Raw genomic sequence first — 25,970 nt, 5'->3', positions numbered from 1 at the left:
CATTCCAAATCATTGAATCAGAAACTCTGGGGTTGGGGTTCAGCAACCTGTGTTTTGACAAAACCTCCAGGTGATTCGGGTGCACCCTCAGGTTTGAGAACCACTAGGTTACAAGAAATGGGAATCTGAAAAGTACAATCAGACATTTCTTCTTAGGCTGTAAGAATCAAAATCTCCCTTCCCACCCCAGTGTCCTCTCTGCTTGCTCCCTGTCTTCATTCCCTTACACTTGACTCCTCTTCCGTCTCCTCCCTCATCACCCCTTCCGCCTCAACACACACCAGCAAACACCTGTACAGTGTTCAAAGAACTAGAAACCAGCCCCCATTTCTCCATTTCTTGGAGAATGTATTTCATAATGTGTGCGAAGTGCGCAGGCAAGGGGCGGAATTGAAACAATACCTAATTAAAGAAGACAGAGGGGGCGGAGCAAGATGGCCGAATAGGAACAGCTCCAGTCTCCAACTCCCAGCGCAAGCGACACAGAAGACCGGTGATTTCTGCATTTTCAACTGAGGTACTGGGTTCATCTCACTGGGGAGTGCCGGACGATCGGTGCTGGTCAGCTGCTGCAGCCCGACCAGCGAGAGCTGAAGCAGGGCGAGGCATTGCCTCACCTGGGAAGCGCAAGGGGGAAGGGAATCCCTTTTCCTAGCCAGGGGAACTGAGACACACAACACCTGGAAAATCGGGTAACTCCCACCCCAATACTGCGCTTTAAGCAAACAGGCACACCAGGAGATCATATCCCACACCTGGCCGGGAGGGTCCCACACCCACGGAGCCTCCCTCATTGCTAGCACAGCAGTCTGTGATCTACCGGCAAGGCAGTAGCGAGGCTGGGGGAGGGGCGCCCGCCATTTCTGAGGCTTAAGTAGGTAAACAAAGCCGCTGGGAAGCTCGAACTGGGTGGAGCTCACAGCAGCTCAAGGAAACCTGCCTGTCTCTGTAGACTCCACCTCTGGGGACAGGGCACAGTAAACAATAACAAACTCAGCTGAAACCTCTGCAGACGCAAACGACTCTGTTTGACAGCTTTGAAGAGAGCAGTGGATCTCCCAACACGGAGGTTGAGATCTGAGAAGGGACAGACTCCCTGCTCAAGTGGGTCCCTGACCCCTGAGTAGCCTAACTGGGAGACATCCCCCACTAGGGGCAGTCTGACACCCCACACCTCACAGGGTGGAGTACACCCCTGAGAGGAAGCTTCCAAAGCAAGAATCAGACAGGTACACTCGCTGTTCAGAAATATTCTATCTTCTGCAGCCTCTGCTGCTGATACCCAGGCAAACAGGGTCTGGAGTGGACCTCAAGCAATCTCCAACAGACCTACAGCTGAGGGTCCTGACTGTTAGAAGGAAAACTATCAAACAGGAAGGACACCTACACCAAAACCCCATCAGTACATCACCATCATCAAAGACCAGAGGCAGATAAAACCACAAAGATGGGGAAAAAGCAGGGCAGAAAAGCTGGAAATTCAAAAAATAAGAGCGCATCTCCCCCGGCAAAGGAGTGCAGCTCATCGCCAGCAACGGATCAAAGCTGGACGGAGAATGACTTTGACGAGATGAGAGAAGAAGGCTTCAGTCCATCAAATTTCTCAGAGCTGAAGGAGGAATTACGTACCCAGCGCAAAGAAACTAAAAATCTTGAAAAAAAAGTGGAAGAATTGATGGCTAGAGTAATTAATGCAGAGAAGGTCATAAACGAAATGAAAGAGATGAAAACCATGACACGAGAAATACGTGACAAATGCACAAGCTTCAGTAACCGACTCGATCAACTGGAAGAAAGAGTATCAGCGATTGAGGATCAAATGAATGAAATGAAGTGAGAAGAGAAACCAAAAGAAAAAAGAAGAAAAAGAAATGAACAAAGCCTGCAAGAAGTATGGGATTATGTAAAAAGACCAAATCTACGTCTGATTGGGGTGCCTGAAAGTGAGGGGGAAAATGGAACCAAGTTGGAAAACACTCTTCAGGATATCATCCAGGAGAACTTCCCCAACCTAATATGGCAGGCCAACATTCAAATCCAGGAAATACAGAGAATGCCACAAAGATACTCCTCGAGAAGAGCAACTCCAAGACACATAATTGCCAGATTCACCAAAGTTGAAATGAAGGAAAAAATCTTAAGGGCAGCCAGAGAGAAAGGTCGGGTTACCCACAAAGGGAAGCCCATCAGACTAACAGCAGATCTCTCGGCAGAAACTCTACAAGCCAGAAGAGAGTGGGGGCCAATATTCAACATTCTTAAAGAAAAGAATTTTAAACCCAGAATTTCATATCCAGCCAAACTAAGTTTCATAAGTGAAGGAGAAATAAAATCCTTTACAGATAAGCAAATGATTAGAGATTTTGTCACCACTAGGCCTGCCTTACAAGAGACCCTGAAGGAAGCACTAAACATGGAAAGGAACAACCGGTACCAGCCACTGCAAAAACATGCCAAAATGTAAAGACCATCGAGGCTAGGAAGAAACTGCATCAACTAACGAGCAAAATAACCAGTTAATATCATAATGGCAGGATCAAGTTCACACATAACAATCTTAACCTTAAATGTAAATGGAATAAATGGTCCAATTAAAAGACACAGACTGGCAAACAGGATAAAGAGTCAAGACCCATCAGTCTGCTGTATTCAGGAGACCCATCTCACACGCAGAGACATACATAGGCTCAAAATAAAGGGATGGAGGAAGATTTACCAAGCAAATGGAGAACAAAAAAAAGCGGGGGTTGCAATACTAGTCTCTGATAAAACAGACTTTAAACCATCAAAGATCAAAAGAGACAAAGAAGGCCATTACATAATGGTAAAGGGATCAATTCAACAGGAAGAGCTAACTATCCTAAATATATATGCACCCAATACAGGAGCACCCAGATTCATAAAGCAAGTCCTTAGAGACTTACAAAGAGACTTAGACTTCCATACAATAATAATGGGAGACTTCAACACTCCACTGTCAACATTAGACAGATCAACGAGACAGAAAGTTAACAAGGATATCCAGGAATTGAACTCATCTCTGCAGCAAGCAGACCTAATAGACATCTATAGAACTCTCCACCCCAAATCAACAGAATATACATTCTTCTCAGCACCACATCGTACTTACTCCAAAATTGACCACGTAATTGGAAGTAAAGCACTCCTCAGCAAATGTACAAGAACAGAAATTATAACAAACTGTCTCTCAGACCACAGTGCAATCAAACTAGAACTCAGGACTAAGAAACTCAATCGAAACCGCTCAACTACATGGAAACTGAACAACCTGCTCCTGAATGACTACTGGGTACATAACGAAATAAAGGCAGAAATAAAGATGTTCTTTGAAAACAATGAGAACAAAGATACAACATACCAGAATCTCTGGGACACATTTAAAGCAGTGTGTAGAGGGAAATTTATAGCACTAAATGCCCACAAGAGAAAGCAGGAAAGATCTAAAATTGACACTCTAACATCGCAATTAAAAGAACTAGAGAAGCAAGAGCAAACACATTCGAAAGCTAGCAGAAGGCAAGAAACAAATAAGATCAGAGCAGAACTGAAGGAGATAGAGACACAAAAAACCCTCCAAAAAATCAATGAATCCAGGAGTTGGTTTTTTGAAAAGATCAACAAAATTGACACACTACTAGCAAGACTAATAAAGAAGAAAAGAGAGAAGAATCAAATCGACGCAATTAAAAATGATAAAGGGGATATCACCACCGACCCCACAGAAATACAAACTACCATCAGAGAATACTATAAACACCTCTATGCAAATAAACTGGAAAATCTAGAAGAAATGGATAATTTCCTGGACACTTACACACTTCCAAGACTAAACCAGGAAGAAGTTGAATCCCTGAGTAGACCAATAGCAGGCTCTGAAATTGAGGCAATAATTAATAGCCTACCAATCAAAAAAAGTCCAGGACCAGATGGCTTCACAGCTGAATTCTACCAGAGGTACAAGGAGGAGTTGGTACCATTCCTTCTGAAACTATTCCAATCAATAGAAAAAGAGGGAATCCTCCCTAACTCATTTTATGAGGCCAACATCATCCTGATACCAAAGCCTGGCAGAGACACAACAATAAAAGAGAATTTTAGACCAATATCCCTGATGAACAACGATGCAAAAATCCTCAATAAAATACTGGCAAACCGGATTCAGCAACACATCCAAAAGCTTATCCACCATGATCAAGTGGGCTTCATCCCTGGGATGCAAGGCTGGTTCAACATTCGCAAATCAATAAACATAATCCAGCATATAAACAGAACCAAAGACAAGAACCACATGATTATCTCAATAGATGCAGAAAAGGCTTTTGACAAAATTCAACAGCCCTTCATGCTAAAAACGCTCAATAAATTCGGTATTGATGGAACGTACCTCAAAATAATAAGAGCTATTTATGACAAACCCACAGCCAATATCATACTGAATGGGCAAAAACTGGAAAAATTCCCTTTGAAAACTGGCACAAGACAGGGATGTCCTCTCTCACCACTCCTATTCAACATAGTGTTGGAAGTTCTGGCTAGGGCAATTAGGCAAGAGAAAGAAATCAAGGGTATTCAGTTAGGAAAAGAAGAAGTCAAATTGTCCCTGTTTGCAGATGACATGATTGTATATTTAGAAAACCCCATTGTCTCAGCCCAAAATCTCCTTAAGCTGATAAGCAACTTCAGCAAAGTCTCAGGATACAAAATTAATGTGCAAAAATCACAAGCATTCTTATACACCAGTAACAGACAAACAGAAAGCCAAATCAGGAATGAACTTCCATTCACAATTGCTTCAAAGAGAATCAAATACCTAGGAATCCAACTTACAAGGGATGTAAAGGACCTCTTCAAAGAGAACTACAAACCGCTGCTCAGTGAAATCAAAGAGGACACAAACAAATGGAAGAACATACCATGCTCATGGATAGGAAGAATCAATATCATGAAAATGGCCATACTGCCCAAGGTAATTTATAGATTCAATGCCATCCCCATCAAGCTACCAATGAGTTTCTGCACAGAATTGGAAAAAAACTGCTTTAAAGTTCATATGGAACCAAAAAAGAGCCCGCATCTCCAAGACAATCCTAAGTCAAAAGAACAAAGCTGGAGGCATCACGCTACCTGACTTCAAACTATACTACAAGGCTACAGTAACCAAAACAGCATGGTACTGGTACCAAAACAGAGATATAGACCAATGGAACAGAACAGAGTCCTCAGAAATAATACCACACATCTACAGCCATCTGATCTTTGACAAACCTGAGAGAAACAAGAAATGGGGAAAGGATTCCCTATTTAATAAATGGTGCTGGGAAAATTGGCTAGCCATAAGTAGAAAGCTGAAACTGGATCCTTTCCTTACTCCTTATACGAAAATTAATTCAAGATGGATTAGAGACTTAAATGTTAGACCTAATACCATAAAAATCCTAGAGGAAAACCGAGGTAGTACCATTCAGGACATAGGCATGGGCAAAGACTTCATGTCTAAAACACCAAAAGCAACGGCAGCAAAAGCCAAAATTGACAAATGGGATCTCATTAAACTAAAGAGCTTCTGCACAGCAAAAGAAACTACCATCAGAGTGAACAGGCAACCTACAGAATGGGAGAAAATGTTTGCAATCTACTCGTCTGACAAAGGGCTAATATCCAGAACCTACAAAGAACTCAAACAAATTTACAAGAAAAAAACAAACAACCCCATCAAAAAGTGGGCAAAGGATATGAACAGACATTTCTCAAAAGAAGACATTCATACAGCCAACAGACACATGAAAAAATGCTCATCATCACTGGCCATCAGAGAAATGCAAATCAAAACCACAATGAGATACCATCTCACACCAGTTAGAATGGCGATCATTAAAAAGTCAGGAAACAACAGGTGCTGGAGAGGATGTGGAGAAATAGGAACACTTTTACACTGTTGGTGGGATTGTAAACTAGTTCAACCATTATGGAAAACAGTATGGCGATTCCTTAAGGATCTAGAACTAGATGTACCATATGACCCAGCCATCCCATTACTGGGTATATACCCAAAGGATTATAAATTATGCTGCTATAAAGACACATGCACACGTATGTTTATTGCAGCACTATTCACAATAGCAACGACTTGGAATCAACCCAAATGTCCATCAGTGACAGATTGGATTAAGAAAATGTGGCACATATACACCATGGAATACTATGCAGCCATCAAAAAGGATGAGTTTGTGTCCTTTGTAGGGACATGGATGCAGCTGGAAACCATCATTCTTAGCAAACTATCCCAAGAACAGAAAACCAAACACCGCATGTTCTCACTCATAGGTGGGAACTGAACAATGAGATCACTTGGACTCAGGAAGGGGAACATCACACACGGGGCCTATCATGGGGAGGGGGGAGGGGGGAGGGGGGAGGGATTGCCTTGGGAGTTATACCTGATGTAAATGACGAGTTGATGGGTGCAGCACACCAACATGGCACAAGTATACATATGTAACAAACCTGCACGTTATGCACATGTACCCTACAACTTAAAGTATAATAATAATAAATAAATTAAAAAAAAAAAAAGAATCTAGTAGGAAAAAAAAATGAACAGAATAGAAAGAATTAACATACAAAATATATGTAAATAAAAAAAAAAGAAGACAACACCACACGTTTATCACATTACACTGTTGTGTATTTACCCCTTGCCACTTTTGATGCATTTGCATATCATCTTTTATAATTCAATTCACTTGCTTAAATCATTTCTTTTATTTTTACTTATTTATTCAGAAGGAAAAGTTCATTTTGCAGATCACCGGGTCCTCCCAGTGGTGATCATCTGTAATTTCATACTCAAATTTTATTCTCGGAGCTCTAGGGTAATGGTATCTAAATCCTTAGAATATCACCTACTTGGTAGGATCATGAAATAGAAGCAAAGCAAGCATTTTATTTAAGAGAGATTGCATCAACATCCCAGCTGAAATTTCTTCAGATGTTGGCTTTGACTTCTTGCATTTATCAAACTCCGTATTCAGTCATCTGCTTTGTAGAGATGACAATCAGCAGGCTTCAGGCTCTACTGGTCAGCTCAAAAATCAGCCAGGAATAAGCACAATAAAGAGACTATCAGAGAGAAACACTTGTGATTCCTTTCCTCAATAACCTTGGGGTCTCTCCCTCGGGTTTCCATTTCTACCATGCTGCTTTTGAAGTTGTGCCTGTGCCAGGTAACCATTTCTCACAAGAAGTTTTAAATACAACGTTTTCCCTTCTCTCCATTCTGGAACATTCAATGGCTGCCTTGCCTCTGCTCTCCTGTGGCAGTCAGCACCGTCCTCTTCACCTTATGCTCACAGGACAGCCTCTGACATTGTGGCAGCTCTCCGAGCCACCCCTCCTTCCCCCCTTCACCCACCACCCTGCTCCTGCATCAGCTTACATCGTGTCACCTGTCGGAGGGCTCCGGCCAGGGCTTGCGGCTTACTCTGCAATATCGCCCTCCAGGGACATAGGTGCCTGGTCAACCTCAGGCTAACAGGCACCAAAGGCCATTTCCACTTAGACAAGCACTTTGCTGCCAAAGATACTGGTGTCCTTCCAGTCTCCCACTCGGTCCCTTTGGCCTGGTCTTTGGCATTGGAAGGCTGTGCTGCCTGAGTCAACGCGGGCCCTCCCGTTGAAAGATTGCTAAAAGGTGGTTTCCAAGAACTGGTGTTCTCACATCACCCCATGGCTTAACTCTGCTGATTCAGGGAGAGTTCCCGCCTAGTAACAGACCTATAAACATCAGCACCGTTCACAGAATATGGCCACAAACAGATCATATGAGGTTTTAAAGTTCATCCCCACCCCCTTGGCCTTCTCTGCTGAAAAGTCAGCAGAGGGCAGCCCACATTTCATTCATTTCGTTCTTCCTGAGCCATTGCCCAAGCAAAAGAATAGCGTTTGCTTCCACCTCGGCACCTCCTTTATATAATAGGGTCTTTTTCGCTTCCCACATTGGTTGTTTTAAGATCAACATACACCTTTAAATTAATTGTTCTAATATGTGCTCCATATTCCTTGCAAAGAAAAACTTAGTGAAGTCTTCGCTGGGTATATATGTGGATTCATAAAATTCTACTCTTGGAGACATACTATGAATAGGAGTACATTTCTGCAGGCTCATCTCAAGAGTAGCCCACTTAAACTAATTTGTGCTCAGCTGGCAAATGAAGACAAGGTTTATGAAACCGGATAGCTCCAAATTAGCTGGGGAATAAAATTAAAATTTGGGATTTCCTTGCAGGGCTCAGAGTGGAAAACTTACACAAGGCCATACTCTGTAAACAGCACAAGCTTTGGTGCCATAGAGACAGAGGTTCCCGTCCCAACAACTGCCACCCACGTGTAACCTGGGAGGAGGCTTATTTCTGCTGAGCCGTAATATCTTCACATATAAATTGGGGTAATGCCACTAGGGTTGTCAGGATGATTCAGTGAGATGCTACATTGGAAATCTCTAAAACAGTCCTGAAAGCAGTGAGTATTCCACTAATAATGGATATTACTTCAGCAAAGGTTCGTAGAAGCTACAATCTTTCCAGCGAGTCATCGCAACAAGTCACTCCTATTTGCCCCCAAAGCTTAGCACACACACTTCCTTCTGCCTAGAGCATGTCCCGTCTCTCCTCTCTGCCCTCACCTCCATCTCCTTCACCCAGCTACACCTTCCCCCAGAAGCCCTCACTATGCCCTGATTGTGCACTAAGGTCCCACTGCCAGGACACCCAGAACTGATTGGTTTTCATGTATTTCCCCTACCAGGCTATCCCCAGTTCTGCCTCTGCCCATCTGCACTGGGCTCATGGTCTCCATGAGGACCGGCCCTGACTACCTGTTCACTATTGTGTCTGCAGCCTCTGCTTGGCACATTGTGGGTTTTCAGTAAATACTGAATAAATAAATGAATGAATGACAACCATTAGAGGCTGCCAAAAGAAGAAAAACTAAAATTCAAGGAAAGTAAAAGGGAATTGCATTAATTATTCTTTATTCAACTATTTATTATGCATTAATTAATAGTTGCATACTTATAATTACCTTTCATCCTCCTTGAATTACTTCTTCAAAAAAATATGAAATCTATTCCCAAGAGTTCTAGCACTTTGTTCCCCTGACCCCTTGAATGTTGCACAAAATGTTACCTTAATTTCTTTCCAATACATGATTACAAAATGTTTTTATTATGCTTTACATCTTCTAATTCTTAAATTGACTATCTATTAATCACAGAGATACTAAGGAATGAGGAAGTCCTTGGTAGAAAAGTGTTAATAATTTACCAGTTGCCAACTGTACTTTTACCTCTGCATGCCAGGTAGGTAGAAGCATTACTCATGTTTTTTAATCTAAGAATTTCTTACATTTTTATGGCCTGTCCTTTGGGCTTATTTATGATGGTTTGTGACAAAGAGACAACCTTTGCCATTAAGATTCATACTCTACTAACAAAGAAAACGCAGAAGTAGATAAGAAGCCCAAATTGAACCATGGCACTAGATAAGAACACCCAAATTAAATAATGACACTAAAAATTAAAAAAAAAAATTCCAGTGAAGGTAATTTAAAATTAAAACAAACAGTATAAACATTGCAGACTATGGACAATGAGAATATAGAAATTTTCAAAACATAAACTACAAAATCTAGCATTTGCCAAATAAGTCACTTTAAAAATTTTATACTTATATTTGTAGTGTCATGAAATAATGCCCAGCTATTAAAATATTTTAATGGCATGTTTTAATCTCATTCTTTTGTGCCTTTGTTTGAAAAACCAAGCAATATTTTTTGGTTTGGTAAAGTGTTCTTGGTTGGCAGAAGATATTCAGTATTTTTCCGTTTTTCCCATTAATACCATTTATCACAAAACTGACCTGGATATCTGTTATTGTTTTTAATAATCCCTTGAAATTCCTTGATGGTAAATGCCAACTTGATTGGATTTCAGGAAAAGACAATTGCCTTAGAAACAAAGAAACAAACAAAGACAACAAACAAAGAACACAGAGGTCTCTATCATGAGAGTGAAAGCACTGATCATGATAGAGACCAAAGGTTAGTTCAGTAGAATAAGCAGTCAACAGTGTATGCCCAGCAATCTAAATACTACACAGCCATATGCGACCTGAGTAAACACAAATGTCCAGCTCAGGAATCCTTCAAAAAGGAGTTAATATGACCTCACAACTAATTGATGCTAACCAAGGCACCTAAGACACAACTATCCCGTTAATACTATAGTATAATTATACAGAACACTGTCTTTGATTTTGTGTGGAACTTCAAAGCAAAGCAAATACTGACACTGGACTTGCAGGTAATATCCTAGACTTAATTTCACATCACAGACTCAAACATAGTGATATCTGGGTGTGGAACTCATTCGCAAACCACTTCCAGGCTTCATAAAGAAGATAGAAGGAACTGGGTCCACACACATACATACTAACACAAATGCCTATAATTTTTAAATTTTGCTGTGCCTGTATTCCTACTAATACTTTTGCAAATCATTTACTTGCTCCATTCCCAACTGTATTTCCTGTTATCGCCTTATAATTTATATGTGCCTTAAAAGTACATATTGTTGACCATTTTTATTTTCTTCACCTACAGATTTCCATGAAAACTAAATTAAAATGAAGTAGGAAGAAGCACAGTCTATTACATTTCTTTTAGTCTTATCAATAAGCTTACTTGTCTGATTTACTTATGGTTGACTTTAATTCTTTTATATCTATGATCCAAGGTCCCCAGCTTGTTTTCAAAGTTAATACCTGCAAATCTCTTCTTGCAGCTAAATTCCACTCAGTGGATGTGTTTTATTTCCAAATGATACTTAGAAATTATGTGTCTGTTCATGTGCAATGGTGCTACCTAAACAAATGAGACATGGTCTCTGTCTATAAAGACCAGGCATCCACTGAGAACGCCAAGCTCCTAGACTCTGAGGCCTTAACGAAAGAAATGGAACACTCCATTCTGTTATTGCTTCCTCAGCTTTTTTCTTCCACAATAGTGAGCTTCCTATTTGGCTGCAGATATGTTAGGAAGTTACCCAATGTCACCAATTCTTTATCCAAAAGAAAGGGAACAGAGTATGAATACGGAATGAAAAAAAGCTTTTTTTCTAAATTCTGGTAGACAAAAATTGGTACAAATCAAAGAGGATACATCATTACATTCCAAGATAGACGGTTTTAGTGCAGTACTTAGTTTCCAAAGACAGTTGATACAGTCTAGGGAACAGAACTCTCATGGTTACCTGTGTGTAATTTTAAGCTGCAGAGAATCTCCTGCAGGTTGGGGTGTCTTCTATGGAGTGATAGCTATTCTGTAATAACCTATATTAAAACCTTGACAATCAGTAAGTTCATTCTATTGGAAATCCAGAAAGTTACTGAAAGAATTGGACCAAGGTTTTTAATAACATAGTCTAGCTTGTCAAAAAGCCAGATAAAAAGGTGCGAAAATTCACAGTATAACTCCCTTAGATTGAAGTTAACAAATCAATTCCCAGTCGTTAAAAAAAAAAAAAAAAAAAAAAGTAAGGTAGAAAAGGTCTACTCCAATTACATCTTTTGAAATTAAATTATTGTAAAATTGGATCTAAAAAGTATGGAGAAACTGCAGCAAAAAGACAAAAGAATAAAAGAATGAAGTGGATAATAGAATGAAGTGGAAAAGAGGGGCATGGTGTGTGTGGGTGGGTGTTAAACTTTGGGAGTGAATGCTATAAACAGAATAAAACAATGAATCCGGAACACTGCGTTTGACAGATTGGCACATAGAGAAAGATGAACTTTACAGAACTGTATGTTTAGTTTGGTCCTAATGCTGTCTTTGAAAGGACACCTTATGTATTCTACCTAAAAATAACTTAGTAATGATATTCAAATATTTTCTTAGCAGAGGAGCCATTTTTTCATTTGTTACCCCAAGGTTTCTGCTGCATTTCCAACTCTCAGGCTCCCAGAAACCTCTAGAGGCAGCGTTCAGGAGCCTTGGAACTCTACTGACCAGTTCAAAAACCACTGTGGTATTAAATTCATGTTGTTCAAAGTCAACAGATACGCATACAACTGGAGTTGGGGAGAGCGTGTAGAACCTTCAAAATCATCTCAGTATACACACCCATATGTGATCTCTTAATGACTCGGGGCCTAGTCCTTGTTCTACCCTCTGTCTAGTCTTTTTGTTCCCTGAGGGAGCTTCACAAACTATCTCTAAGCTGTTGACTATAAATTTATGCACAGTGACTCAGCACTGACTCTTTCTCCCACACACTCTACACTCTACATGGTGGGAAGGTCTGTTGACTCTGGCAGCCAAACACATCTAGAACTGGCCACTTCTCGCCACCCCAATGCAGGCTGCCACCTCAGATTGCGGTAGCCTCTCCCTGGTCTCATCTCTCCCCATTCTAGTCTCAAAATGACAGCCAGAGTGGTCCTTACATGAGGAAAGTTTCTTTGACTCCTCTACTCGCAAAACCATTCACAGATTCTCCATTCTACCAGAAGAAAAGCCAGAGCTCTTTCTGAGGCCTAAAGGTCATGCTGGACCCTGTGATAAGCCACCCAGATCCTCTTCAGGGTGACCTAACCCCTGCTGCTGGAGCTGGTCAATGTCTTCAGGACTGCCTCAGCTGAAGTCACCTCACCCAAGGTCACAGAGTCTTCCCAGGGCAGCCCATATCCAATGACTGGGCCACACAGGGTCATCAAGGCCCAGACATATCTTTCCAATCAGGGCAACTCCAGAGGCCACTCTCAGGCCAGTGCTCTGTCTGGGGGTCACATCAGACTGTTACTGGGCCTGCATTGCAGTTTGACCTGTTTCTGTCCTACTTCCTTCCACTCCTTTCCATAGGTCTTCATTTCAACAGCACTCCCTAAAAAATGATCTGCTCACCCAATTCCCTCTCAGAGTGTGTTTCTAGAGAACCCAGCCTGCAACACAGTCCTACGTGATCTAGCTCCCTGTAGCCTCTCTAAATACTTGCTCACTCTGCACCAACCTCTCCTGCTTGCTCTGTGCCAAGCACACTGGCCTTTGATATTTCCAGAGGATTGACTGGCTCCTTCCTCCAGATCCCTGCATGGTTGTTCCTTCTGCCTGCAACACCCTTTCCCAGACACCTGCACTGCTACCTCCTGTCAGCTTCACCTAAACATCACCTTCGAAACAAGCCTACCCTGACCTACTCACATAGGAAATACAAGTTTTAAAATGGAACAGGTCTCATTTTTTTTCTCATGTATTTGTTTATCTTTCTGGATATTTATTTCATTTTTGAAGGAATGACTTCACCTGCTTTTAAAAGCTTGAAAATTCTTGTTTTAAATATATAAAGACAGTGCAGTGGTTAATACAGGATTTGGGCTTGTACAGACCTGGACTTGAATGTCGTAGCACTACCACTCTGCAGCTATGTAGCCTGGGGACATCTCAGCCTCAGTTTCTTTATCCGTGAAGTAGGGATAGCATAGCTTCTACCTCTTAGAATGGTTATGAGGATTAAGTGACTTTATGTAAGTAACAGACTGTGAAAATGACAGAGATCCATGTAAACATTGGGAATTATTGAGAGATTGTCCTATGAACCACATGTACTAAAAAAATAAAATAAAATACACTGGAGTATATTTGTAGCCTGACTTTCTGATCAGAGTTCTAGAAAATATTCTTTTCAACTATACTCAACCTGGAGTGGACAGAAAACTTTCACCAAAGCAGAAAGGATTAATTCTAGAAAGGAAAGTATCACCCAGAGGGCACAGTAACAGCCTAAAAAATGTTACTGGGGACATGGCAGAGTAATTGCCAAGCAGTGTCGTCTAGGCAGTTACATAGTACAAAATCCTAATTCTTTGCTCTTTTTGCACTGACTTTAATTACTACAGACTTTATTCTACTCTAAGGAAATTCTACTCTAAGGAAAGTTTATGTGAAAAAAAATCATATTGTATTTCAAGTATCTAGATGTATATATGTTCATCAGAAGAGCTTTAAACTTTAAAACCAGCTATATGTCTGATTATCTGAGATCAGAGACCTAAATCTTTTCATACATATTTTTAACCCAAAGTGTTTATGCTTATTTCTGTTTTTGTGATACAAAATAATGATTGTTGGCTTAAAACAAAACAATAACTTCTCCAAAATCTCAACAATTTTTGCTTGTGTTCACTCATTTTTCATTGGACAGAATAAAATGTCCTCATCCATGACCTCAAATCCACAAGCTTGACTGATTTCAGAGGTTACATCAGAGGTCCACTCTGCCAGGCAGAGATGATAGACCACCTATAAGATAGCACTAATGGAAACCACAAAAGTCTGAGATTTACCATTACATTATGTATCTGCCTGTTCAGATTTATTTGCAGATCCCACTGTAGTCGATTTCCTTATTTCTAAAGAGAGAATCATAAGCTTATGTTTAAAAGAATTAATAACAAGTTTCACTGAAGAGATATCATTAAAAACTATCATTTTGTGATTATACATTAAAAATAATAATTGCACCATTGATTAAAATAATAATAAATGGTGATATAAGGAATAAGGACAGCAGACAATGACAGCACAGTGTGACTTTGCCAAGAGTTTCTATTACTGCATGAGTAGAAGGCAGGCCTGGGTGCTGATGGAGACAAACTAGGAACAAGTTACCCCCAATCCTACAGACTCACATGCAGTATCTGGAAAAATTACTGCCTGGGGTGAGGCAAATTTGGGAAACTGTCTTTTATTCTCATAGTGGGGTGTGTGTGTGTGTGTGTGTGTGTGTGTGTGTGTGTGTGTGTGTGTATGTGCATCTGTGTGTGTATTTGCCCTTGGGAAACTCAATGGCACATAAGGTTATTCAGGGTTTTCTTTCAAGTGATTATTTGCTAAAAATTGCCTTAACCTTTCCACGTCCTCACTGAGGATGTCATACACTCCTCTGGTTTTTCTTCACAGCTTTATACAACTTAATATTCAGGCTAGGGAAACTGGAAATTTCCTCCAGGTCAAACAACTCCTTAAATCTATCTATAAATTTATTTTCCTTCTCCAACCTGAATTTCATGGCCCAGAGGATGATGGTGGTTTCTTTGCACAGATGGTCAAAGGTAATGAGGAGCTCTTCCAAGAAAGGATGAGCGTAGACCACATCTGCTGCCAAAATATAGTCAAAATTATTAGAAGACCTGGGGAAGTTTGTATCTAAAGCTACTCCCCAGGAGAGTTCTTTAACCTGAGGCAAATGCTTGCTTTTCATTTTGGTGTTTCGGGAAATATTATATTGCAGGTTTCCAAGTAATTCGGGTAAATCTGTGGCCGTCACATGAGCACCTGTGAAGCAAAGGACAGTAGAGAAAGTAACCCTCATGAGATAAGGTAGAACAATCAAGAGTTTCAAGCCAACATGCACTTTGCAATTCTGCAAAATTGTTCATCCCCCCACACAACAAGACTCGTCAGTACCTATACACAGAAAGGGAATCCCATTTAAATGGATGCTAAAGCAGCTATATGCCTCTGCTTAAAGAGAAAAAAAAGACAGAGACCCATGGTACTTTTGCGCACCACTGCATTTTTTACGTTCTCCTGGTTTTTTTTTTTTTTTCTGGTATGTTTTGCTGTTACTATTGTTTTTGTTTGCTATTTATCTACTACATACTAGGAGAAAAATAATCAAGAGAAAGAGAAAGTCAAAATATTTGGCACCCTCACTGAAACAACGAGAAGTCATTGATGGAAGAATAGGTACCTCCCTAAAAGAATTCTGAGCCTCAGTCGTGTGAGACCAAGTGAGTGTATGCAACATCGGACATCCTATAGTTGAACAGGAAGTGCTCAAGTGAGAAGTGGAGGGAGGAAAGAAGGCCTTTCCATGGCATTACCTGAAAAGTATGATGACATCCATGCTATGCCCAGGTTTTCAACTTGGCCCATCACAAGTGTAAATCTTCCCATCAAAAGATGCTAAAAACCTAGTCACAGCAAGTGTATAGTGCTCATAAAGCTACCGCTCACAGAAGAGGATGTAAACAATTTCCAGGATAGAAGTGAATAGTGATGGGTTTTTGAGGAAGAAATATGGCAGAAGCAAATCTGTAGAAATTTGGTCACTAAAGTAAGCTTTGAGCAGTAGCAAAGGCTGAAAATAATCTGCAAATAAATCTAAGATTGTCCAAATCTGCAGCATCAGAAAAGCACAGAGCAGGTAAAGAACAAGAAAGCAGAAATGGAAGAGAAGTCTAGTTCAGCTCAGACAAATAAGAAGCTACTCCTCAGCAGCAATATCACGAGTCTCTTGGCATCAATTGTATTTTGTGAAAACATTAAAATGGGAGGGAGATATGCCTATCATTGGTACACTCACAGAGATACAAGCCTTTACATTCTACTATGGGTGGGTCTATCATTTTCAACAAATCTTTTTTAAATCTCAGGGTAGGGAACACACCTTTGCCCATATTGAATGTAAACTCCCCCTAATATCTTTTTGCCTAGAGAGATAAACACTACCACTTTAAGCATACTGACTAATCAAAGTTTCTATCTTTTAATATTTGTTCCAAGTTAGACAAGCGGACTCAAGGGACCAGTTCTTTTTAATAAAACCAATGACTCCCCGAAGCACAAATTCTGCTCCTAAGTCAGGCTTTCAGGTATAAATCGAATAGTGACTCTGACCTATCCTTACTAAATGGAATAGTGACTTTGGCAAACAATATCAGGATACAGCAACTTTAAAAAAAAATGTATTTGGGAAGACTCCAAGAGACTTATAAATACTCTTATAAAAACAAATTTGAAAGTTGTAAATTGCTAAATGTTCAATTCCTCTAAAGATTTTAAAGTGGCAGGTGTGCACTTCTGAAGATCAAGGAAATCAGGATGGATCTGGGTAGCACACATCAGAGAAGGAGCTAAACTAAGGCAATGAGATAGATAACAATAGCAAAAAGACTGAACTGAAATAGGCTCAGGCATATATTAAAAACTATCACATGCTTAGTTGGAAAAGATGCTCGTGAGAGAACTCAGGGTAACAATAAAAAAGAATGGAGGTGGGTCAGGCACAGTGGCTCACGCCTGTAATCCCAGCACTTTGGGAGGCCCAGGCGGGTGGATCACCTGTGGTCAAGGGTTCGAAACCAGCCTGGCCAACATGGCAAAACTCTCTCTCTACTAAAAATACAAAAAAATTAGCTGGGCATGGTGGTGCGTGTCTGTAGTCCCAGCTACTCGGGGAGGCTGAGGCAGGAGAACCGCTTGAACCCGGGAGGCGGAGGTTGCAGGGAGTGGAGATCACACCACTGCACTCCACCTGAGCGACAGAGAAAAAATAAAAGAATGGAGATGAACTGAGAAAACAAATTCAAGGACAAACACCTAAAAATAGAAGCAGACGTGTGATTTTTGTGTGATTTCTAATACTCTCTCCCTATTCTAACACATGCTTTTTCATAAAAACATAGCACTTCAAAACTCAAAAAGAATCTACAACTACGTGGGAACACTGAAATGGTGCTAAAATTTAAAGTGCGTCTGAATCAGCAGCAATAGATCTGCCTCTGCCTAGTATTTCACATTTCTCCTCTTGCAACCAGAATGCTTCCGTGCACCGCTTAGTTAGAACACCTCATCTGAGGCTTGTGACAGTATTCCACAAGAAGAATTAATACAACTTAATGCAGAAAACTATGAAAGAAACCGGTAAGGAGACTTTACAATCTGTAGTTTCTAGATGAAGCCCATTCAAACAATTAAGGAGTCCCAGATAGGTGCAGGTCATAGTACACTGAATAGTAAAACAACTAATGATATTTGATCATCAAATTCTCTGACACTCCCTCTATTCAATCAGAAATATCTGCTTACCAAGTAAACTTGCCACAATGGAGACTAGTCCTGTTCCAGCTCCAATTTCAATCACGTTTTTGTCAACCATATTATACTGCTTTGCATTTGTTTCCAGGAAATAGCATAGAACAAGGGCCTATGAAAGTTAGAAAAAAGAAAACAGGGATGCTTGGCAAGTAATAACAGAAAGTAAAATTAAACTTTATTGGATAAATATGTCGCTAATGTTATGATATGTATGCATGCATATATGAGTATGTGAGAGTACTCATGTGTGTACCTGTACATCACTCCAAGAAATGTCAGCAAAAGTGCATCCTCTGAGAGGTTCAACATTTCTGTTAGAAAAATTCCTTGGGGATTACTGAGAGGAAAAGAGAGAGAACTAAAATAGTGGAATTCAGTTGCTTAGGTTTGATCATTTTTAAAGGAAGCAACTTCTGATAATACTAGTCATTTCCAAGTAGTGTGTGGGATCGGGGCAGGTGGGGTGGTGAGTCCACTACTCTTCACGGGACAGTTGGTAAAGGATTGAGGGTCTTTGAGGACATTCTACATGTGAGACTCATAAAGATTTCATTGCAATTGTTTAACTCAAATGGAACTAATAAAAGAGGAAATGAAAGTGTTTACTGCTCTAAACTCTTCTTTTAAAAACTGAAGAAGTAAACACCCTGTATTAATCCTACAAATTTTAATAAAGTCAGAAATACAATTAATTGAGGCCCCGTGGCCAGGCACAGTGGCTCACACCTGTAATCCCAGCACTTTGGGAGGCCAAGGCAGGTGGATCACCTGAGGTCAGGAGTTCCAGACCAGCCTGGCCAACATGGTGAAACCCCATCTCTACTAAAAATACAAAAATTAGCCGGGCATAGTGGCAGGCGCCTGTAATCCCAGCTACTTGGGAGGCTGAGGCAGGAGAATCATTGGAACCTGGGAGGCGGAGGTTGCAGTGAGCCGAGATCATGCCATTGCACTCCAGCCTCAGGGACAATTGTGAGACTTTGTCTCAAAAAAAAAATTGAGGTCCAGGGTGGTGGCTCACGCCTGTAATCCCAGCACCTCGGGAGGCGGAGGTGGACGAATTACTTGAGGCAAGGAGTTCGAAACCAGCCTGGCCAACATGGTGAAACCCCATTCCTACTAAAATTACAAAAATTAGCTTGGCGTGGTGGTGCACGCCTGTAGTTCCAGCTACTCAGGAGGCTGCAGCAGCAGAACAGTTTAAACCCAGGAGGCAGAGGTTGCAGTGAGCTGAGACCATGCCCCTGTACTCCAGTCTGGGTGACAGAGCAAGACTCTGTCTCAAAAAAAAAAAAAAAAGAAGAAGAAGAAAAAGAAAATAAAATAGAATTATAGAGTTAATTGGGAGAAGTAATTTCCCAATCACATGATTTCTAAAACATAGTATTATTTGAGGTCACAAAGAAGGAATATGGAACCTGTTTTCTTCTTCCAAATAGAACATAATAACGAACAAAACTGGCTGGAAAAATAATTGGAATGTAACAAATTCTGTATGAAATTATACCGATGGCCAAACAACAGCACCGTAACAATCCATGGCCTCAGTAATTCGAATCTCATGACCAATAAAATGAAAACTTTCCCAGGAAGTAGTTGTTATCGAAGTCGGAATAAAACATCTTGCCATGATCTCTGTGACCACCTGCTTGTCATCATAGTCTTCTCTGGTCTCTGAAAGGAAAAGAAAAAGGTAATAGTTGTATAAGTAAATCCATGAAAAGAGAAAAGAACTTGACAGAAATACAGCATTTCTGCTTAGACTAAGGAGCTTTTGAATTGACTTTAGGTGAGAAATAATAAGGTAAACTATTTGAAAATGACTCATAATGCAAACTAATATTGCCATTCATCAGGGTGGCAACATCTTTATTATTTTTATGGGAGCTGAAATCACCACTGTCTACTTCTGCAGTGCTACATGCAACAAATAATAATTGATGCACTTTTTTAAAGCAATGTATTTTAAGAGCCACCAATCAGTTCATATAGATTAAGAGAAAGATTGGTGATGGAATATAAGAACCCACCTCTTCATATTGGCCACCCAGTGCAATCCTAGTTGTTCTGTGTCCCAGGCATGGTGCTGAGTGATGGAATATAGTAGCTAGCCAAATAGACATGGTCCCTGCCCTTGGAAAAATTGGAAATCCACAGACACAAACATTGGCATCCCTATGAAGAATTGTTGGATTGGATGAAAGTGCTTTTCCACAGTACTCCCAATGCTCTTGGCTCTGGTGCCCACTTGGATAGACATTTCTAATAAATGGTGTGTTCTCAGCTTTGCCTTGATGAACAGTTTTGTCAATGGTTTGACTAACTGATGACATTACAAGTATTATAAAGTTTTCAGAATATATAAATGTGATGGCGACAACAAGTATAATAGAAAACTAAATGTGATGGAAAATTTCTTGAGTTATAACAATGAATTGGCCTTAACAATGTGAAATCTAACAAAGATAAGTCTAGAGACCATATTCAGCCTGAGTTTAGCAGCACTGTATAGGGGGTGGGGACAGATAGATACATTTACTTCGCCACAAGCTCAATATGAGTCAAAAGTTTAATATGACCATCAAAAAATCGGTGCACCTAGCCCACATGAAAAATATAATTTCCAAATCAGGGAGGTAGAGGCTTTATTTTACACCAGTCAGATTATACTTGTACATCCAGTTAGAGAAGGCCCACTTTAGAGGGACAATGAGAAATCGTAGCAACCGAGAGGTCAGAAATCTTGAAACTCACCTTATAAGGACAGTTTTGGGGAGTTCAACACGTTCATCAAAAAGTAAAGATCTGAGTGAACACAAGAGTGTTCAAAATTTGAAGGACTAGAAAATAGAGGGTTGGGGTGCATGCGTGTGTGTGTGTGTGTGTGTGTGTGTGTGTGTGTGTGTGTGTGTCCTGCTTAGAATACAAACAGAATCATGTACTCCTCAAAAGAACTCCAATTTAACCATACCCACAGGAAGGGCCCAGCCTACCACCCACCTCTACCACTACTGCAAACATTGACCCTTGACAGAGATGCAGGGGAAACAAAGAAATTGAAATTTGGTATTTTTCAGCAAGAGCCTTCTCTTCTAATATTTTTCACTGTACTTCACCTTAAACAACTGTATGCATTCATATTCAGGAAGAGCTCTAAGAACCAAATAATATTGGTAACGTGTTTTATTTGAACTTTAACTTCTATTTCACTATATGCACTTGCCTTGCTAAGACTAGGGGTGCAGGGGGAGGGCAACACTTGCTGTGGAAGTTCTTTAGGGAAAAGTAGAGAACGTTAATTGCTTTCTTGACCTTTAACTGAATTTGTCCTCTTGGGCCTCCTTGCATACTACTTGTAAATGTAGCACTTCTATGACAAGTCACCTAAGGTATCAGGGATTAATAGATGTTACAGTACACTAAGTCCCAGGAACATCTTCAAAAGTCCCAGTCTTTGATATACAAACTTTGGCGGTGAATATTTACTGATACAACCTGACATCTTTGACTTTGCATGTTCTTTTAAAGGTTAGTTGGCCAGATTAGTGCTCCTGTCCTAACAACTACAGAGGAATAACAAATGAATTCCTAGCTTTTGACTGTGTCCTTCTGAATAGAGTTATTTCATTCTAAGAATGACCCCATCTTTACATAAATCTCATATGGAAATGAGATTTAAAAATATATGAATATATTATAATTGAAAATTACTTACACTCCTAAAACAAAGAACCTTCAAAGAGATTTCATGAAATGAATATAACCACTACTAATTGCATATACATTTTAAAAAGAGCACAACTATATCACTCATAAATGGTAATGCAAAATTAGTTATACACCTAAGATGGTCATGTATCACAGAAAACATTATCAGGTTGAATAAAATTTAATTGATAATGCTTTATATTAATATTCTCTTTTGCATTTAAATATTATATGAATACTACAAGCATCCAACAAGTAGCCTCCATAAATTAGCATAATTTACAGCATGAAACCCAAATAAACTAAACTTGGCTGCCTAAAATAATTTGTCTAAAGGGGGATATGCTCTTTGTAAGTACCATGCTGATAAAATCATAAAAAATTCTTTTAGAGGAACGATGATCAAAATGAAATTTCTTTACGACAAGGAAAAAAATAATAATTTGTCTAAAAGTGTAAAACTTTAAAAGCAAACATATACACATAAACACACAATTATTTCCATGTTAAAACATTGGTTGCTGTTTTCCAGTGTGAACTACTATTTAACGATTTTGAGGTAATAGTTTTTTTCTTTTTTTGTTGTTGTTTTGTTTTTTGAGGGTTTTGTTTGTTTTGTTTTGTTTTTTGTTTTGTTTTGTTTTGACAGAGTCTGGCTCTGTCACCCAGACTGGAGTGTAGTGGCACAATCCCAGCTCACTGCAACCTCTGCCTCCTGAGTTCAAGTGATTCTCGTGCCTCAGTCTCCTCAGTGGCTGGGTCAACAACCACACGCCACCACGCCTGGCTAATTTTTGTATTTTTTTAGTAGAGATGGGGTTTTACCATGTTGCCCAGGCTGGTCTCCAACTCCTGAGCTCAACTGATCCACCCACCTCAGCCTCCCAAAATGCTGGAATTACAGACATGAGCCACCGCACCCGGCCTTGAGGTGATTGATAGTTTTAACGGTAATTCTTTATGTAAATCAAGACATGTTTAATATTAAGCTCTAACAATAACACCACCCATTTCAAGGTTGATAATAAGAATCTCTAAACTAGAATCTAATGGAAAGAGCTGCCCTATGATAAAGGCATCCCTACAGCAGCCTTGTTGTCATAAAAAGGAAAAAATCTGTGCTCCAAATAATTTACAAAGAACAGGCCCCTTAAACTGCATGTATATTTAGTTGTTGAATATGAGTCAAATATTGAGAAGATTGGTGATAGTAGATAGTCTGGTTTTTAAGATTTGAAGAGTAATTCCTACAAAAATTAATAGCATTGTCATACAACGGAATTTTAATATACATTTCTGAAGAATAATTTTTCCACATATATTCTTTCCTCATTATCTAGCACTTTGCCCCCAGGACAAACAACAAAAACCAGATAATATTACCCAAGATTCTGTACATCGGCTTCCCTAAATGAGAAGCAGAAAACTTCTGATAACTGTACCTTCAGATAAAAGCTATCTACTATAGTTTTAGAACATTATTTGATTGGTGAATTGAATATTAAAACACAAATATTAAAATAGATTGTAAATAAAACATAGTCAAGGCAGAGTACTGCAATTATGTTGCTATCTTGGGCTTATGTATTTTAATCCTTTTGATACAAAAAAAGTCTTAACATCATTTTCCTGCTATTCAGTCTTTGGTGATGCTGAATAAAATCTACCAGGTGCTCTTGTTCTCCTGAGAATTAAAGGGGTTTCAAGTATAAAGTGAAAAGTAGCAAGATTCTGCTACATTATGAGGATGATTTTAAGAGGAAAATTCAACAATGAATTGACTTCAATTCTGGATTACAGCAAGCCTTCAAAAATAGAGGCTTTGTCTATATTATTCTCTTCTATAGTTTTAAGGTCAATAATAGCAATAATAAGTGGAAGGGCCAGATCACAGAAATGCATCCCCCCCACAAAAAAAAAAAAAAAAAAAAAAAAAAAAAACTCTTTAATAGCTATGACAAGTGAATTCAAGCTTCCATTTGAGGGCTGTCATGAAAATCTGCCAGCAAAATTTAAAGTAAAATCCCCTCTACTAAATGAAAGAAACTGTCATTCAAATGAATCTTCTATTCAAAGATGAATGTCATGTGCTTCTTAGAAATGCCTACAGATTTTAAAAAAAGAAGTTAAAGATATTTTCAGATTAGTAAATAGTCACAGGCTTAACTTAAAAGGTACAATTCTGAAAACCTCAGCAATGCCAAGGTCTTGGACCCTTATGTTGAAACCAATTCCTGAGAAGATTCTACAAATATTCTCTGTCTGCTGGTCTTCTTAGTTTCAAGAATGTATAGAGGTTGTAACTCTAATCAAGTAGACCATACAATGCTACATTTTGTCCTTACAAAAGAAAGAAAACGTATCTTTTATTGAGATTGCTCAGGATGCAAGTGGAAAAACAACATGAATTAGTTGTACTACAAGTTTGCTACTGGGATCATGGAAGGGACAGACAACGAAACAAATGTCAATAGCTTGATAAATGCTATACAACAAGTCTTTCTAAAATGCTATGGAAGCATGAGTGGTTGGTTGAATCAGGAGAAGTATCATAAAAGAGGAGATATTTAAGCCCAGGAGTTGTTAGAAGATCTATAGAGCGAGGGTACAAGGCTAGGGGTTTGGGCCAAAATCCCAAAAAACACAATTTCTGATGCCATAATCCCCAGTGTTGAATCCTGAAAGATCAAAACCCCAAATACATAATTCTGATAAAAATAATTTTAAAAGTTCTTTAAAACATATTTACATTTTTAAGAGTTTAGAAACATAAAAATACAACAGAACACTTCGTGGGCTACTTTATACAATAAAATTGGCAACAATAACATACATAATTTTGCAATCATAAGCACTCAGGTGTGCTACCCACAGTTACATGGGTATAACAGTTATAAGCAGACAAACTGTATTCATAAAGAAATCACTTATATAGTTTGGTCATTTGAAATATCCTGATGACCAACCTAAGTCTTTTGATGAAACTGATCCAAACCTACAATGGAGCTGGATGTGGTGGCTCACACCCGTAGTCCCTGCTACTCAGGAAGCCGAGGTGGAAGGATTGTTAGAGCCCAGCCTGGGCAACATAGTGAGACCCCCTTGCTGAAAAAATTAAAATTAAATACCAACAATCGGTCACCACCATATATATAGTTGCCTAAAGAGCTGAGATCTTGAAAAATGTTACCTTTCACAAATGCAGATGCAGAAAAAGGACATCCCTTTATTTATTGAGGAAGTTTTAAGGTTTTTACATATATACACAATGCTTACACACAAAGTCAGTGTTATTAAAATGCACTTTCACGGAGTCAAATTTGCAAAAAAATGCATAAAACAAATTAGAACTCTCTAAAAGCTCTTACAATTTATACCTCTAGTTTTGAAAATGTAAAGGTGAAACATACAGCATAATGAGTTGTAAAAAATAATGCTGATGATTTAAAATGGTGAGGAAAAAAAACTTTAAAAAAGGAAAAAGAAAAACAAAACCTTCCCAAAGAAACTAAAAAGAAAATTCAACATAGGAAAAAGTGTATTACAGGGATAAATTATGGGCTACCAACTTACAGGAGGTAGCCTGTAAGAGCTGGCCGACTTCCACGATCATTAACTCTATTCTGAAGTCTTGCATGGAGATGAGTAACTGTTTCTTTTCTTTTAGGTCATGGCTCTTCTTGAAGAATACATTCACATTGATTTTCTACATGAGGCTGCTCTTTTTGAAACTCTAATTTGATTCAATATACACTGACATGAGCATTTCCTATTAAATTTCCCATCTTCTGTATTATGCTTCTATGTTGTTTTGGGTACAGGGAAATCCATTGCTCATGCACTCATATACAGACCACATATTAGGCTGAAACAATACTGGTGATCAAACAGCAACATCACTGTGTGCTTTCTTATCCTACCGTGCACATAGTTATTTTAGAGTCAGTAACTTTGCTGACTTCATCAGGAAAATTCAGCTTTAATTCATTAAGAGCTCCTAGAATTTCATCAGCTGCAAGGAATGCCAATGCAGACAAATAATGCGTTTTAAACTGAAGTTTTCCGTGTTACCATATTCCACAGGCAATCCACTCACCTGAATTTTCCGGCAAATGTATTGGACTGAATGGAAAAAGAAACTGTTGGTAACACCTTGAAATCCACCTTTAGAAGTTTTGATGGCACCTAATTCCAAATCTATCATTATGGTTTGGGAATTCAGTTAGATGTGAGGGAATTTGTTCTTTGTTCTTTGTATTTCAAAGGGGATTTCAACATTCAGGATCATGGCATTTGGGATTGTGTCTTTA

At 39.3% G+C, this 25,970-nt stretch overlaps 1 protein-coding gene across 6 annotated transcripts in view; it reads right to left on the bottom strand.

Annotated features, from left to right (window-relative positions):
- Window positions 1–25,970, bottom strand: part of LOC102144124 (putative methyltransferase-like protein 21E) — a 78,807-nt gene that overhangs the window by 47,971 nt on the left and 4,866 nt on the right. For 4 of the 6 annotated variants that reach the window (XM_074021379.1, XM_074021376.1, XM_065533475.2 and 1 more), the window contains 2 exons: window positions 19,460–19,626; window positions 17,944–18,061 (listed from right to left, as the gene is read on the bottom strand). In XM_074021379.1, the coding sequence (XP_073877480.1) occupies window positions 17,944–18,061; window positions 19,460–19,626 (285 nt within the window). Of the gene's footprint in view, window positions 1–11,166; window positions 15,406–17,943; window positions 18,062–19,459; window positions 19,627–25,970 lie in introns of those variants that run through there. The other 2 variants (XM_015439502.4, XM_074021377.1) reach the window with 1 other exon arrangement.

Source organism: Macaca fascicularis, chromosome 17 (genome assembly GCF_037993035.2).
Source record: "Macaca fascicularis isolate 582-1 chromosome 17, T2T-MFA8v1.1".
NCBI classification, from domain to species: Eukaryota; Metazoa; Chordata; class Mammalia; order Primates; family Cercopithecidae; genus Macaca; species Macaca fascicularis.
This window is presented reverse-complemented; position numbering and strand designations above follow the sequence as displayed.